At 37.1% G+C, this 16,519-nt stretch overlaps 3 protein-coding genes across 4 annotated transcripts; 1 reads left to right on the top strand and 2 right to left on the bottom strand.

The window, feature by feature from the left end:
* Nucleotides 1-648: 648 nt before the first annotated feature.
* czib (CXXC motif containing zinc binding protein) lies at nucleotides 649-3,028 on the bottom strand. Its single transcript, XM_026206889.1, has 8 exons — nucleotides 2,969-3,028; nucleotides 2,805-2,888; nucleotides 2,511-2,567; nucleotides 1,903-1,984; nucleotides 1,720-1,751; nucleotides 1,517-1,594; nucleotides 981-1,046; nucleotides 649-903 (listed from the first exon to the last, which is right to left on the bottom strand). The coding sequence occupies exons 1-8, from the start codon at nucleotides 2,972-2,974 to the stop codon at nucleotides 826-828; spliced, it is 483 nt and encodes a 160-aa protein (XP_026062674.1). The 5' UTR covers nucleotides 2,975-3,028; the 3' UTR covers nucleotides 649-825.
* Nucleotides 3,029-3,123: 95 nt separating this feature from the next.
* uck2b (uridine-cytidine kinase 2b) lies at nucleotides 3,124-8,223 on the bottom strand. The gene is made up of 7 exons (XM_026206888.1): nucleotides 8,043-8,223; nucleotides 6,070-6,229; nucleotides 5,702-5,798; nucleotides 5,452-5,594; nucleotides 4,478-4,575; nucleotides 4,257-4,305; nucleotides 3,124-4,169 (listed from the first exon to the last, which is right to left on the bottom strand). Exons 1-7 carry the CDS (start codon nucleotides 8,145-8,147, stop codon nucleotides 4,036-4,038), a joined length of 786 nt encoding a protein of 261 aa, XP_026062673.1. The 5' UTR covers nucleotides 8,148-8,223; the 3' UTR covers nucleotides 3,124-4,035.
* A 374-nt stretch (nucleotides 8,224-8,597) lies between these two features.
* On the top strand, nucleotides 8,598-16,489 carry aldh9a1b (aldehyde dehydrogenase 9 family, member A1b). 2 transcript variants are annotated; one of them, XM_026206884.1, is made up of 12 exons: nucleotides 8,598-8,678; nucleotides 8,972-9,183; nucleotides 9,372-9,517; nucleotides 9,613-9,742; nucleotides 11,462-11,596; nucleotides 13,484-13,680; nucleotides 14,075-14,215; nucleotides 14,893-15,081; nucleotides 15,176-15,263; nucleotides 15,359-15,500; nucleotides 15,931-16,043; nucleotides 16,141-16,489. In XM_026206884.1, the coding sequence occupies exons 1-12, from the start codon at nucleotides 8,623-8,625 to the stop codon at nucleotides 16,233-16,235; spliced, it is 1,644 nt and encodes a 547-aa protein (XP_026062669.1). In that variant the 5' UTR covers nucleotides 8,598-8,622; the 3' UTR covers nucleotides 16,236-16,489. The 2 variants fall into 2 exon arrangements, with proteins under 2 accessions (XP_026062669.1, XP_026062671.1); XM_026206886.1 differs by having other exon boundaries at nucleotides 8,611-8,678; nucleotides 8,947-9,183.
* Nucleotides 16,490-16,519: the final 30 nt, after the last annotated feature.

Below are 16,519 nucleotides of genomic sequence, written 5' to 3'. Positions count from 1 at the left end.
TTTGATATTATTTTAAGTAAAATATTTTTGAAGGTACATTTTTGTAAAGGCTATCTATTTTTATTACTATTCCAGTTTTGTCATTATTCATAATAGTTACTTCAGCAGTGATGAGTACACTTTGTGATGTTTATATGGATCTGTGGTTCAGATGTACTGTAGACTATTCACATCCAACTAGTGTTTCATATACAGACTATTCACCTCAAAACAGGAAACCAAGTAGTAAACCTCAGAATGGTATGTTCTCATCGTGACTAGTACTTACTCTTTAGCAATTAGAACCTTTTTATTAAGACACTAGTGTTTATTCCAACTGCTACTAGTAAGACTTTGCATTTAGTAGTACAGTTAATAGTGAATGTGTTCCCTAATCTAAAAAAGAAAAAAAAAGAAATATAGTATATATAGTAGCCATGTGTTTTCAGTACTTAAAATTTAAACAATGAACTCTTACTTCTGAAGTGCGCATAGTACACCTACTAAATTTATAATTAATGTTTCAAAATATCCCATTTTTCACTGAATGAATGTCATAATGGCATGCAAAAATATCTCTTTATTTTCCTTTTCTGCATCATTTTATTAAAGACGTAATAAAAGTATTTCGCTGGGTTGCAAGCCAACACCAAAACACACACAAAACAATCCAATAATTCCACACTTTATTATTGTAGTATCGTATATTCAAACTTACTGTCCATATTGCTTTTAATAAGCCTTTTACCAGTTAGCAACAGGCAATCATCACTGACTAACAAGTGTGTGGTGTAGTCATTTTATAACTTCATTCAGTAACCAGTCAGTTGTTCTTCTCTTTATTTTTCAGCACTTGATGAATTGATGTGTGACCTCATAGATCCCCACAGACTCACTGGCCTTCTCATCGTAGTCCGTCCAGTCCTGATACACAGAAGAAAGATGATGTTACGACCTCACGAAGGAACTAGAACATGTGAAATGACTCGGAGAGCTCTTACTTTCTCTTGCAGGTTGATTTCAGGGAACTGGGTGGATGTTTCTGCTCCACCAGCGGCAAAACCAGCCTGTAGAGAAGCAAGGGGAATGTTTGTGTGTGTTATTCAGACTACAGGAAAGCTTCTGACGATCATTTTACAATAATTGTATGCACTACTATTCAAAAGTTTAGGGTAAGTATTTTTAATGCTTCTGAGGTCTACTAGGCTGCAATTATTTGATCGAAACTACATTATATTGTATATACTATTGCAAATTACTATACTATGAGTCCTTTTAAAATTGTAATTATTCCTGTGACACAAAGCTGAATTTTCAGCATCATTACTCCAGACTGTCTTCTAATAATTAATGCTGAAAACAGTATTTTTGTGGAAACCACGGTGAATTTTTTTTTCAGGATTCCTTGATGATTGGAAAGTTTCGAAATAACAGCATTTATTTTAAAATAAATATTTTGGTAACAAATCTTTTTAATACATCCTTGCTAAATAAAAGTATTTATTTAAAAACTACTGGAATATATGTAACATCTCACCTGAGGTTGAAAGTCGACTGGTTCCAGACCCCGACACTCAAACTGGACAATTGTCTTAAACCTTTCGCTGTCTTCTGCCTTTAGAAGAGAAAATACATTTTAAAAAATAATAATATATGCAACTATAAATATTAACATGCAACTGCATTATTCACTGTGCATTGTGGCTTATAAAGTAAAAAAATTAATGTATTCTGTCTTACATTGTAAGGTGTAATTGTGTCCCTCAGGATATCTGGAAACAGTCAGACATCCACTTAAGTCCAATAAGACATTCATGTGCAACCAAAAATATAAAAACACCAACAGAGCAGATATTACTGTGCAATTTTTTAGTCATGTGTAAGCTTTTTATCAGCACATTTACTAGCTAGTGGGTTGGTTACCTATGGAGTTTTCCCGAGAACACAGTTTGCACTTCTGCACCATGCTAGCACTCCCTCGTCCCCCTTTCAGAGGCATGCTGTCCTGAAGTGAGGAAAGGACCAGCCGTCACTATACAGACGTTTCTATGCACTTCATTTATTAAACATGAGTCAAACAAGTGCAGTGTATTAGTGAAAGTGAGATTTTTAATGAATAAAAACTTTAATTTAATATAATATTATATATACACATGCATACATACATACACATTGTGCAACAAAAAGTACATTTAAAAAATGTATTAAAAATGCCTTGGATAAAAATAAAGATACAAAAGTAAATAGTACTTTATGTATTTTGTGAGAAATAATGAAAACACAGCACAATGAAAATGAAATGATTAAATCACAATGAAAACTGCATATTTGTTCCTTTTTGGTGTTTTATTGAAATATTCTTTATTTATTTATTTCGATTTCTTGCAAATATAATAGAATCTTTCGTTTTTAAAATAGTAAAGATGAACATATCTTCACTGCTAAAAGCATGATAACATCTTGCATCAATACCAGTGACTTAGATGATGCAAACCAGTTTTTGGCTTTATTTTCCACACTTTGAAACCTACCAGTAAGGTGATATACTGCCATTTATCCGAAACCTCACCACAGTTCCCACACTTCAGCTGCGAGGACAGGAGACAGTTATTAGACTAAACTACATGCATGTCATTAAATCACATGGCCACGTGGACAGTTTTCAGTACAACATGATCAGTATTCATCACATTACGAATGATATAGTCTATATAGTTATAGATCCTCAAAAGTGATTTCTCAGTTGCCATAAAAACTGTGAACTGCTTAAAGCATTTCATACAAAACAACTGTCTGCAATACTGTATCCCACGAACACACTTTACCTTTAAATACCAGCGGAAATCATCCCCCACCGGCCTCACGTTTGTAACATTCTCCAAAGTGGCTTTAAACTGCAATCCAAATTTCTACAGATAAGAATAAATAGTTAGTGAAGTGGCTATTAATTGTTTTTTCCCACAAGTATCCAATGTTTTTACAAACGTACCCCCATATTAGGCACGCCTCTGCTGTTACGTCATCTCACTGCGTATGAAGAGCGCGACGGATGTCACGATAGCAGCGCCTAGCGGACATACGGGGTATTACACGGATGAAACGAGGTGAAAGAGGGGAACAAAGAAACCAAGACAGTGTCTAGCTTATTATTTTATTCCACCAAAAAGTAATGGATAATACGTCAACAAAACCAGATGTAAATAATTGATCCAGTGGAAAATACATGCCAGAGAGGCATGAGAGGGAAAGTAAACACAGGCTTATTGAAGTTGAGTGCACAAGGTTACTAAAATAAGCGTAATTCAAGTAATACTTTTTCTAGTGTTAACAGTAAATGTGTTTGAGGTATTTAATCTATTCCCTGATTGTATCTGAGGATATCAGTTATTGGGGACCAGGTATAATTAGGGTAGAATACTGTATGCACAATGAGATATTGCAGTCAAGAAAAAGCACCGTTACTTATAAAACTGTAAATATAGTCAACAAATCATGACAAAATCGGTCATGTCATATGTACAATTGTAATAATCACAATAACATTAGGTTTTAACTAGAAAGCTACAAAACAAAAATTATATAAAATGCTAATGTACCATGTTGCAATCATTTTAAAATCACATAAAAGGGCCTCAAATATGAGGAATAGGGTTTTTCTCTTTTGTGGAAAGAACAACCTGAGCACCCCTGACTTCAAGTATGTATGCAAATAGCACTGTAATCAAAGTTGTCTCTACTTCCAGTCGGAAACAAAACTTTCCAAACTATTCATTTATTTTCTGAGTAGCTAAGAAAGCAGATCGACACGCTGACAGGACAGGCTGAGCGTGCAATCAAACCTTCCAAAAAAAAAATAAAATAAAAACATTTAACACTTTCAAAACCCTGTAACAGCAAACAATTATCCACAACAACAACATTTCAAATGCAAATAATAGTGATAATAACAAAGGCATTTCAGCTCCTGTATCCCTTCACTGTCATTGGATGAATGGGATGCACACTGTTATCAATCAGTTCTGCCCTCTCCTCGACGGAGGGAAGGTCACAGTGAGGTCAGTGAGGTCGACTCGACTCAGACGGCCGTCTCTGTCTGGGGGTCCCGTGGCCGTTCTGAAAACCGTTCTGTCGTTTGGTGAATCCTCCGTTCAGGATATCCTGAATATGCTGCACAATCAGATTAATAGCCACTAGAGAGAAAGAGAGATAGAAGTACATCAAGTTAAATCTCTCCAGTGTGCGTTTCATATCAGATAACTACTGGTCCACCGACTCACCGAGATTGTCTGCTCCTCTCGGGATGATGACGTCTGCATACTTTTTGGTCTGCAAATATAAATGTTCAAGATCATTTAGGGCACAGAGAATCAAGTGATAACAGTGAGGGGGCAGGTGGAAGGTGTCAAATCATGATATGTGATGCATTTTCTGACATAAAGTAGAGTTAAAAGCAGCTGTAATACTGGAGAAGTGAGGTTTGGTTCATTAGGATACTCACAGGAAGACAGAACTCCTCAAAGGCTGGCTTCACGAAGGTGATGTACTGGTTCAGAACCTGCTCCAGCTCTCTGCCTCTCTCGCTGATGTCCCGCAACACTGAGAGAAACCAGAAAACACAGTCAGTATATAGTGCAGAGCGGTTTAACCAAACCTTGTACCTCAATAAAGCTATTATTGCCAGAAGTTCAGTGCAAAAGGGTTTTATATATTACATTATAAAGAACTTTTATATAATCAAGCACATTACAAACAAACCAATGGTACTTTATCTCATTAAATTATTTAATGATCTTCATACATGTAAAATACATATGAAAAGTTAAATAAATTTAACCATGTTAAAACTTTTTTTCTTCATTTTTTAGTTTTTTTTTCCTATTGTAATATTTTTGAATTTTAGTTATTTTAATACTTACTAAACTTACTTTATTTCATTTAGCTTTTTTCTTGTATTTCTTTACAATATATATATTTTTGTTTTTGTATTATGTTGTGGTCACACTAGACTTTGAGCACACAACATTTCTACATTTCAAATACTGCACTGTTCATAATATAACATGATGCTCTTTGTTTTCTTATTTAAAAACAAATTCAATATAATAAAAAAATTCCAAAATGTAAAAATGTACAATATAACTTAACTTTCTTGCAACACTACACACCTGTAGCTTTAAAGTTAATTTTATTTTCATTCTGCTAAGAATACAAGTTAATTTTTTCTATTGGCATTGATAAAAATGTACAGGTCAGTTAAAACTTTAGAATGCAGAACTAAAAGCTAAATTTATTTGCATTTATTTCTATGTAACAAAAATCATTTTTCCTAGTTTCAGGTAATGATAATGACCCTGAAAACCCAGAGGAAATCGCTCTCATTATAATCAGCAAAGCTCATAGAGCTACTCTACTTTGGAAAAGAAAGATAAAAAGCACTACTTAAACCAAACTGCAATTGAAAATGTCATCTACCTCTTCGTGAGAGGCGTGTGTCTGGGTCCGTGTCCACAAACAGCTTCATTTGGAACAGATCTCGAATCTCTTGCGAGTAGAACATGAGAATCCCCTCAAAGAGGACCACATCTGCTGGATACACAGTCACAAACTCAGCCTTCCTGTAAGAGGTGTGCAGAACATGTGATTCATAATGCGTCCAACAGTGATTCACCAATCAAAACGCCAAAATAGCAACTTGTGAAGAGAGAGAGGGAGCAGCGCTGACCTGGAATGTGTCACAAAGTCATAAACTGGGATGTGCACGGTCTGCCCCTGAATGATGTCACGCAGAGTCTTCATCACCAGCTCGTTGTCGAAAGCATCTGCCAATGACGGAAACATTGATAAACAGATTATCCTCTGTAAGAAACTAATTAAAAAAAAATGTCATTTTGATCTTTAAAAGGAATGTCCGCATGACACGTGTCTTCAGGAACCATATGATAGCTTTGTGTAAGGACTGAACCAAAACTGAGTCATGTGGGCTGTTTGTTAGTTTTTTTCCCAATATCATGAATACAAGTTATAGAGGAGTATATTCTAACTTCTGAGTGAACTTTGGACCTCTTTACCAACCCTCAGACATCACAGTACCTGGGTGATCGAAGTTGAACTGGCCCTTGAGTGCTTTGGCTTTCTGTTCAGGCGTGAGCTCCCTGTAAAAGCTGTCTTGACTGAGGATGACCACCTGCCGCTGGTGACGGTCAATCTTATTCTGTCCCAGCAGCTCCATGATCTTCTCACATACTGAAGACTGAGAGGAGAGGACCCAAAACCATTCAGTCAGTGCTTGGCTCTTTAAGCTACCCCCCAGTTGAGATATACACAGTGGTTGCGTTATTTAACATATGAGAAGTTACAAACTTCTAAGCACTCTAAATTATCAGCATGATCCAAACATTGCTGAAAAACCTGTTTTACACAATCTACTACATTCCTTCTATAAAAGGCCTTTAGGTATAATTCTGAAGAAACATTCCCCTTCAGGTCATGGTCCACTTATTTGTGCTGTGAAATCTTCAGATTTGTTATGAATTTAACATGAACACTTAAATATTACTGGACTGCAAAAATCCATGTTACATTATTTAGAATAATCATGTTAAAATGGGAGTATTAAATATGATGCAGAAGGCTTTTGAGGAATGTTTATTGGTACTCTCAATAATAATTGAATTATGTTTTACCACACAAAATTAAAACTAGAGATTTGATCACAAAACCAAGCTCTTACATGTCATTTTACGAAGACGTTTAACTGGGAGATATAGTGATAACTGATATTAATATGCATTTATGCAAGTAGTCTGTTACACTGTTATAAAGATCTCTGATCTCCATATTCTCTTATATCACATTACATGAGGCCTAAAGTCCTGGTTCATCAAATATTATACTCCCTGATATGCATATTTCTTAATAATTCATCTTAATATTAAATAAGCTAGAAAAAAAGCTTTTCTGATTATCATTTTATATGCCAGGCTTAAAAATCGTGTAATATACTTGTCCTCGTGTTGTTCCAAACCTGTATGGCTTTCTCAGTGTTTGTAGTCCATACAATGGTTAGTCAGTGGAAATCAACACAACACTGTTTGACTGCAAACATAATTCAAATGGCTTTATGTTCTGCACAACATGAAAAAGGGGCGCAAATGATGTCGTGTCCCATGTAAGGATATCCAGCGGGGAAGCATGGCCTCCATTCAGCCACAAGTGTGCATTTAAAATCTGGGCCTAACGTTACCCTTCGGAGCCAATGAGCATAAAGTAGCCCCATTTTGACAGGTTTAATTTACTAAGTGGGTTTCCACAAGTTCAGTGCTAATCGTTTATCGGTGGAAGTGGAGTTTCCCTAACATTAAGGTCAGCGGAAGTTTAATGAACGCTTGTCATTGCGCCCATAGACAGACATATATAGGTTATATATAGGTTATATGATGTCTATGATTGCGCCAATGTAAACATCCTCCGCGGTTATGACGTCACGTTCCCGCAACTTTCCTTCGCCTACATGGAGGAAATGGCACTTTTTTGCCTTTTCTTTTTTCTACAGCTACAACAAACCCCTTTTAAACCAGCGTGGCAACTAATAAACACAAGTAAACTTCCGATGTAGGTGGCTTGCGAGCAAATAAACGACAACAGACACGCGCTGATTCAAAATGCTCCAAGTGGAGCTGAAGTATGACGTCGTCGACATGTCTAGTGATTCTAAACACGAATCTGGAAAAATCCTAACGGAATAATGAAAAATATTGATAGTCGTTTAGAGTCCAAGGTTTATAAAAAAAAAATTTTTTTTAGAAATAAACGTTTTAATGAAACAAAAGATTTTACAAATGCCAAAAACATATAGATTTTGATATGTAAGATATATGGGCGTGCGAATACGTTTGAAAACCCCGTATGTTGTATTTCTACAGTAGATCTCTTCTACTGTTCATTATGAGCTGGCTAGAGCCACGCGGTCACTAGTGGCACCGGCGTCACAGAACACCCGTGTTAACCGACACAAGGATAGCGGTGTCTGTACGGTTCCTAATAAACACTCGTAAAGCTCAAACCTTTCCGCTGGCGGTGCCTCCAGCCACACCGATCAGGAACGGCTGTCGGATGTTGTGCTCGTTTTCTGCTCTGCCCTTAAGATGCGTTTCACTGTCGCCAGCCATGCTTGCAGTGTAGCACAAGAGTGTGTGTCGCTATTCTAATAATACACACACACACTCAGCGCTCCTCCTACTGTCCCACTCGCAGCTTCTCCCTCAAAGAAAAAACGCAGAACTGTTCTCTGCTTCCGTTTAGTTTCAATTTACCCGTATATAAATATATTATTATTATATATTTTTTACCGAGTACAATTTAAATATTCTTTGTTTATGTGTTCTTTGCATGGTTCTTTCATATATTAATATAATAAATACTACAAAAATAACCTTATTACTTAGTTTCAGAGTGATAGAAATTGTACAAAATACGCAGATACTGTCAGCATCAACATATTACGAAACAATAAGGTTCACTGCATATATTTTATGTAATATTTTAAAATTCCATCTACTTTTATTGAATTTTTCGGAAGCGTCAAATGACATCATACGGAAGAAACCAATGAGAGTCGCTCTCGCGTGTAAGCCCCGCCTTAAAATGCTCGAACATGGCTGGACTGAGCCGAAATCTCCTTCAGAATTCAGCAGCAGGAGGTGAGTAAAGACTGCACGGCTGTCACTGCCAAACCTTTTCTCACTAACGTTAGTATTTTCAATCTTGAATGCAACACTTGCTATGTGGTAGGTTGCATTTAAGCGGACGGCCAAAGTTGTTGCTTTCGACTTTTATAGCAATAACATAGTCATGCACTTACATAATATACAAATAATTTGAACTTTTATTTTAAATGTCTTCTAATTTATGCTTGACTGTTTAATTTTAATTGCTGTAACACTATGTTTTGGTGCAAAATCTGATAAGATGCGGTTTGTTGACACCCGTCCAGGGGGTCAAAGTTCAGTGTTAGGCATTTGAAGATGGCCCTACTGAGCTCTCTCCGGACCCAGGGTCTCTTTGGGGCACTGTACTACACTGGGACCAGGAGCATATCCTCAGGAAGCCTTCATATCACGGATTCACTGAACTTCTGGAGTGGTGGCCGAGTCGGCCTTAAAGATGTGAAAACCAAATCTGAACCAGTATATGAGCCTGCAACAGGTAACAGGTTTCTGAAACGAATTTCCTTAATTTCTCCCCATCTGAGCATTGCCCAATCAATCAGACTTTGCCCCAACAGAGGATTACAGTCACATCTGGCTAAGCAAATACCAATTGAGTTCCTCAATACACAATGTTGTTCTATGAAAAAAACATGGTCATTTCTGATCTTTGTAATTGTGTGGCAGGCCGTGTCTTGTGCCAGCTACAAGCCTGTGGTGCCGCAGATGTCGATGCAGCTGTCAGGAGCGCCAGTGCTGCTTTTACAGTGTGGAGTAAACTGGCCGGCATGGAAAGAGCCAGAGTCATGCTAGAGGCAGCTAGACTCATTGAGGTAGACCAGAACACATTGACATTACGTAACAGTCCTGCATTGATTCAAGTCATGTTGAGTCTGATCTTTTCAGTTATTTCTGTTGCTGAGAATAGAAGAGAAGAGAGGAGATTGCTGAGATCGAGGTCATCAACAATGGCAAGTCCATCACCGAAGCCCGATTAGATGTGGACTCGGCCAGACTGTGCATTGAGTATTTTGCAGGACAAGCCACCACACTTTCAGGCGAGTTGTTTTGCCATTAAACATCCTCATAAGATACAGGACCACATTTTAAAACGTCCATTACTAAAAACAAAAATTACACTGCCAGTTCAGAGTTTGTTATAGTTAAAAATTTAAAAAATGCTTACTCAGAAATATTAAGCCACAAAAACTGCTTTCAATATTAATAATAAGAACCATTATTAATTATTAAACATTAAATATGTGGGGTGGTGTTGGCGCAGTGGATAAGACACATGCCTTTGGTGTGAGAGACCGGTGTTCAAATGTTTGTGAGACACCAATGTGTCCCTGAGCAAGACACTTAACCCCTAGTTGCTCCAGAGGCGTGCGACCTCTGACATATATAGCAATTGTAAGTCGCTTTGGATAAAAGCGTCAGCTAAATTAATAAATGTAAATGTAAATATTAATAATAATTGATAACTGATCAGCAAATCAGATTGATTTCTGAAGGATCATGTGATGCTGAAAAAACTAATTTGGTTATGTTTTAAAATACATTCAAGTAAAAAACAGTACTTTTAAAAGTCATGTTTTATTATATTTCAGTTTGTGCTGTATTTTTTTTTATCAAATAAATGCATCATTGATAAGCATAAGAGACTTCTTTCTTAAATCTTAATTGTTACAAACATTTGACTGGTAGTGTACAGGTGCTTCTCAATAAATTACAATGTCGAGGAAAAGTTCATCTATTTCAGTAATTCAACTCAAATTGTGAAACTCATGTATTAAATAAATACAGTGCACACAGACTGAGGTAGTTTAAGTCTTTGGTTCTTTTAATTGTGGTGATTTTTGGCTCACATTTAACAAAAACCCACCAATTCACAACAAATTAGAATACTACATAAGACCAATACAAAAAAAGCATTTAGTGAATTGTTGGCCTTCTGGAAAGTATGTTCATTTACTGTACATGTACTCAATACTTGTTAGGGGCTCCTTTTGCTTTTATTACTGCCTCAATTCGGCATGACATGGAGGTGAAAAGTTTGTGGCACTGCTGTGGTGGTATGGAAAGCCCAGGTTTCTTTGACAGTGGCTTTCAGCTCATCTGCATGTTTTGGTCTCTTTTTTTTCTCATCTTCCTCTTGACAGTAGCCCATAGATTCTCTGTAGTATTCAGGTCTGGTGAGTTTGCTGGCCAGTCAAGCACACCAACACCATGGTCATTTAACCAACTTTTTGGTGCTTTTGGCAGTGTGGGTAGTTGCCAAATCCTGCTGGGAAATCAAATCAGCATCTTCAAAAAGCTGGTCAGCAGAAGGAAGCATGAAGTTCTCCAAAATTTCTTGGTAAACAGGTGCAGTGACTTTGGTTTTCAGACTGACTTTGGATACAGCACTCTGTGAACAGCCAGCTTATTGCCAATGAATTTTTGTGTCAGTGGTTATCAGAGACCATTTTGAAGGCTCAGGAAACCTTTGCAGGTGTTTTAAGTTGATTAGCTGATTGGCATGTCACAATTTTCTAATTTGTTTAGATCGTGAATTGGTGGGTTTGTATTAAATGTGAGCCAAAAATCATCACAATTAAAAGAACCAAAAACTTAAACTACTTCAGTCTGTGTGCATTGCATTTATTTAATACATGAGTTTCACAATTTGAGTTGAATTACTGAAATAAATAAACTTTCCCTCGACATTCTAATTTATTGAGAAGCACCTGTACATAAAATGAAAATGATTACACAGGTGGGTTATTCTTTCTCAGGTCAGCATGTGCAGCTGCCAGGAGGTTCATTTGCTTACACACGTTGGGAGCCGCTCGGTGTGTGTGTAGGAATAGGAGCCTGGAATTACCCTTTTCAGATTGCAGCCTGGAAATCTGCCCCTGCCATTGCTTGTGGTATGTGATATATACAAGTTATATAAGTGTGTTTCAGAACACTGGAATCACAGATTATATTACTTAAAGAAACACTCCACTATTTTTTGAAAACCGGCTCATTTTCCAACTCCCCTAGAGTTAAAGGGATACTCCACCCCAAAATGAAATTTTGTCATTAATCACTTACCCCTATGTCGTTCCAAACCTGTAAAAGCTTTGTTCATCCTTGGAACACAATTTAAGACCCTTCTGACTGCCCCATTAACTGCCTAGTAAATAAAAGGTGTCAAGGTCCATAAAAGGTATGAAAGTCATCATCAGAATACTCTATCTGCCATCAGACGTGCAATCTGGGTTATATGAAGTGACATTAACACTTTTTGTGCAAAAAACAACAACAACAAACTATCAAGTTTATTCAACTTTTCCTTTGTCAATAGTCTCTCCATATCACCGTGCTGTGTGTATGCTCTTCTGTGTCAGCCGTGCCACAAGGATGGGCTGTTTTCTTTCAAATCAAAGCTTAATGCACATAGAAACATTGCATCCTTGTGGCGCGGCTGACACAGAAGAGCATACACACAGCACAGTGATGTGGAGAGACACAGAGGACACCGTTGACAAAGGAATTGTTGAATAAAGTCATTATTTTTGTTTTCTTCGTGTATAAAAGGTATTTTCGTCGCTTCATAACGTTACGGGTGAATCACTGATGGCAGATGGACTATTCTGACGATATCTTTCATACTTTCCTGGACCATGACACTGTTTATTTGTCAGTGAATGGGACGGTCTCAAGCCTCCCGGTTTTCATCCAAAATACTTTAAATTGTGTTACGAAGACGAACTACGCTTTTACGGCTCTTAGCATCTCACTCAAAAATGACCAAAGAGTTTCTATATTTTTCCTATTTAAAACTTGATTCTTCGGTAGTTACATTGTGTACTAAAACCAATGGAAAATGAAAAGTTGTGATTTTCAGGCTCTGCATAATATCATTGCGTCTGATGCACCCATGGTACGGCAGCAAAGTTCCTTGATTATTACGTCGGAATGAGAGTATAGTTCCTAGCCATATCGGTCTAGAAAATCAGAGCTTTTCACTTTCCGTCGGTCTTAGTACGTTTTAAATAGGAAAAATATCAGAACTCTTTGGGCATTTTTGGACTCATTTGATGCTAACAGTCTAATCTGATTCAATGATCTATGCTAAGCTAAGCTAAAGTCCTACTGCCAGACCCAGAGATCGGCGGAGTGGATAAAAAAAAAACTGTGAAACTCAATTGTTTAACTTTAGGGAAGTTATAAAATGAGCCTATTCTCAAAATAGTGGATTGTTCCTTTAATTATAGGTATCCACCGTCAGGCCAATAAATTAAATTAGAAGTTGATGATAATAATAATAATAACATTTGATATGATTTTCTCAAAATATTTTAAATGAAATAAGTCAAATAAAAGTAAATCAATTTAAATGCTTCAAAGTTCATTCCATGGCCCTGGCTAAAATTTATTTATTTTATTTTCTGGTGAAAGAAATACATAATTGAAGATAATTAAGGTAACCCACGTTCGTTTTTGATTAATCAAAATGTGTACCATTGAACCATTTACTCATGAAGCCACATTAATATGCAATTAATATAACAAGAGAAGTCTGTCTTTCACCAGAAGATGTTTTTCCTTAAATTACAAAATGACAACCTCGAATACAATCCGTCCTGCTACAGACATGAATGATTCAGCTGGTGCACTATAAACATAATCTTTGACCCTAATCCTGCTGGAGAACTTTATTTGTTTAATATCCTCTTTGTTCGGTTTTCGGTCTGTCCTAGATCTGTGCCTGAAATGATCATCTTAATACTCTCCATTCACAGTCTTCTATTACGATTCAATTGTAGGCAACTCTATGGTGTTCAAGCCGTCCCCGGTGACCCCTGTGACTGCGGTGCTGCTGGCTGAGATTTACTCACAGGCTGGGGCTCCTGAGGGCCTCTTCAATGTGGTGCAGGGTGGACAGGAGACGGGGTCCCTGCTGTGTCATCACCCGTCTGTGGCGAAGATCTCCTTTACAGGAAGTGTGCCCACAGGCAAGAAAGTAAGACGACCCGAGCTAATAGTAATAGCTGCCACAGAACATCTTCACTTAAGCAATTTGCTTATTGTATGGTTTAAAGCAAAAATTTACTCCATTAACAACTTATCAGCTGTTTGGACTCTGACAATGATGGCACCCATTCACTGTAGAGGATCCACTGGTGAGCAAATGATGCAATGCTGCATTTCTCCAAATCTGTTCCCATGAAGAAACAAACTCAAAATTTCAGGAAAAGTTTCATTTTGGAGTGAACTATACCTTTAATTTAAGTTGTGTTTATTATACCAGACATTTATACAGTACACTCTATTGTGCAAAGTCACTAAAAGTAATTGTAGTGGAAACTATCCTGGAATGCACTTCCTTCATTCAGATGCACATTTTGGCCCAACAGATAATGGAAATGGCTTCCCGAGGGGTCAAACCAGTGACACTGGAGCTCGGCGGTAAATCTCCACTGATCATCTTTGAGGACTCGGACCTGGAAAATGCTGTCAGAGGAGCACTCATGGCCAACTTCCTGTCTCAAGGCCAGGTACTGTACTGGAAAGCCAAGTCAAAGTATGAACATGCATCTTTCTTCCTTTTCTGTTTCATATTCACGCATAAAAAAATACTATTTTTGGGTGTGGATCGATCAGTAACATCACTTTCAGATAAGGCACTGACTTTATCTTCTCGTAATTTATTTTCATTTTGTAACAGAGCAATCAACAATCAAACATTTGGGCAACAATCCTTCTTCAGTGAATCATAATTAATTAAATCTCTGTTTCATATAAAAAATATTTTTAGAGCTACTTTTCATCGAGCCCTACTGATGTACAAACCAACCGCACAAATACGAGTACAATATATTGATTTAAATTCTAAATTTTGAATAGAAAGTTAATAAGAAACATCGTTTTCTTGAAATAGAAAGCTTTTGTAACATTATGAATGTGAATGCATCCTGACTGAATAAAAGTGCACATTTTTGTTGAAAGTCCAAACTTTTGAAAATTTTCAACACATTTATTTTCTACAGTTTTGTCTGAAATGATCCCTTAGTAATATCAGACTGAACACGAATGATAAAAACCCACTCGCATTGATGCACATGCTGTTTATGGTCACCTATGTTGTGTATCCAAAAATCTGCTCAATATTTTTTCACAAAAATATGTATTTATACACTAATGAATATGTATGTTTTGTATTGCTCACTTGTAGGTGTGCAGCAATGGCACCAGGGTTTTTGTGCAAAGCTCAATTCTTCCTCAGTTCTTGACTGAGGTGGTCAGGAGAACTAAAGCCATCCGGATCGGAGACCCTCTGTTGGATGAGACTCGTATGGGTGCTCTGGTCAGCAAACCACACCTGGACAAGGTGCTGGGATATGTGAAGCAAGCTAAGAAAGAGGTACAAGTGTCGGATCAGAAAGTATTCATAGTAGTATGATTTGTATCTATATGATATGTTTTTGGTTTAAACTAGTTCGTTTTTTTCTTGATAGGGAGCCAGAGTGCTCTGCGGAGGGGAGCCCTTCATCCCAGAAGATCCTAAACTAAAAGACGGATACTACATGACACCATGTGTGCTCGGTGAGTCGTGTGTTTTGGAAACATGAATGGCTGTTTTTGTTCTGTTCTCCTCCTGCAGTCTGTGTTGTGTGTTCAGTCATGCGTTGTGTTTTCAGACGGCTGCACCGATGACATGACGTGTGTCAGAGAGGAAATCTTTGGGCCTGTGATGTCAGTGCTGTCCTTTGACACCGAGGAAGAGGTTCTTCGGAGAGCCAATGATAGCGATCTGGGTCTGGCTGCAGGAGTCTTCACTAAGTAAAGACAATCATTTTTTTGCTCACTACCATTCAAACATTTCAGGTTTTTCATGTTCTTGAAAGAAGTCTCTTGTCTTGACTGATCAAAAATACAGTAAAAAGTACTGCAATTTAAAATAGTGGTTTTCTATTTTAATATATTTTAAAATGTAATGTATTACTTTGATGCACAGCTGAATTTACTCCAGTCTTCAGAAATCATTCTAATATGCTATTATTAATAAAATGTAATTTTTTATAACAATATAAATCTCTTCTGTTGCGTTTGATCAGTTTAATGTGTCCTTATTGAATAAAAGTATTTATATCTTAAAGTGGACTCCAAACTTTTGAACGATAGTGTGTGTGATTGAGTGTTATTTATGAAGGGTAAAAAAGCTATATTTATTGTTAATATTCTCCATTGCTGTCTGTTTCTGACTCCCCAGAGATGTTAAGAGAGCTCATCGTGTTATAGAAAACCTTCAAGCTGGATCTTGCTTCATCAACAACTACAATGTCACCCCTGTGGAGGTGCCGTTCGGGGGATACAAGGCCTCAGGTGGAGTTACCAAAACATTATTTGTCTGTTTGTGTTTGCTCTGTAACATTAAACCCACACTGACTCCAATTAAACATGACCTTTTTGCTGATTTTAGGTATTGGAAGAGAAAATGGCCAGGTGACCATTGAATTTTACTCTCAGTTGAAGACTGTGGTGGTGGAGATGGGTGATGTGGACAGTCTATTTTAAACACAAGCCAGGTGTTTTCTGGTTAAAGATCAATGACTGAATCTTAAGAAAAAGAAAGATCTTAAAATGCAATTACCAACATTCTCTAAAAACTAACGCACAGCTATTGAATTTGTATTAATGTTTTCCATGTTTCACGTGCCAAGCTGCCAACATAATTTCTGTGAATATTTTACTATAAAGTGCCTGTACTGTAGGATAGTGTGAGAATAAAGAATGTAACTGCATTTGATTATTAAAAAGCTTTGATTGGATATTTTAGTTAATGTGCATGTGTATCAGAC

This window comes from Carassius auratus, chromosome 27 (assembly GCF_003368295.1).
Source record: "Carassius auratus strain Wakin chromosome 27, ASM336829v1, whole genome shotgun sequence".
In the NCBI taxonomy this organism is placed as follows: domain Eukaryota; kingdom Metazoa; phylum Chordata; class Actinopteri; order Cypriniformes; family Cyprinidae; genus Carassius; species Carassius auratus.
The sequence above is the reverse complement of the archived record's forward strand: the minus strand, read 5'-3'. Positions and strand labels throughout refer to the sequence as shown.

Bases quoted from the DNA above. Each gene is read 5' to 3' on its own strand.
- czib (XM_026206889.1), bottom strand. The intron at 1,595-1,719 runs GTAAGACAGAAT...TCTCTTCTAAAG, and splicing joins ACACAATTACACCTTACAAT to GCAGAAGACAGCGAAAGGTT. The intron at 1,047-1,516 runs GTGAGATGTTAC...GCTTCTCTACAG, and splicing joins CAGTCGACTTTCAACCTCAG to GCTGGTTTTGCCGCTGGTGG.
- uck2b (XM_026206888.1), bottom strand. From the start codon at position 8,147: ATGGCTGGCGACAGTGAAACGCATCTTAAGGGCAGAGCAGAAAACGAG. The intron at 6,230-8,042 runs GTTTGAGCTTTA...CTCTCCTCTCAG, and splicing joins GAGGCACCGCCAGCGGAAAG to TCTTCAGTATGTGAGAAGAT. The intron at 4,576-5,451 runs GTAGATGACATT...GGTTTCTCTCAG, and splicing joins CACACGCCTCTCACGAAGAG to TGTTGCGGGACATCAGCGAG.
- aldh9a1b (XM_026206884.1), top strand. From the start codon at position 8,623: ATGCTCGAACATGGCTGGACTGAGCCGAAATCTCCTTCAGAATTCAGC. The intron at 9,518-9,612 runs GTAGACCAGAAC...TGCTGAGAATAG, and splicing joins AGGCAGCTAGACTCATTGAG to AAGAGAAGAGAGGAGATTGC. The intron at 9,743-11,461 runs GCGAGTTGTTTT...ATTCTTTCTCAG, and splicing joins ACAAGCCACCACACTTTCAG to GTCAGCATGTGCAGCTGCCA.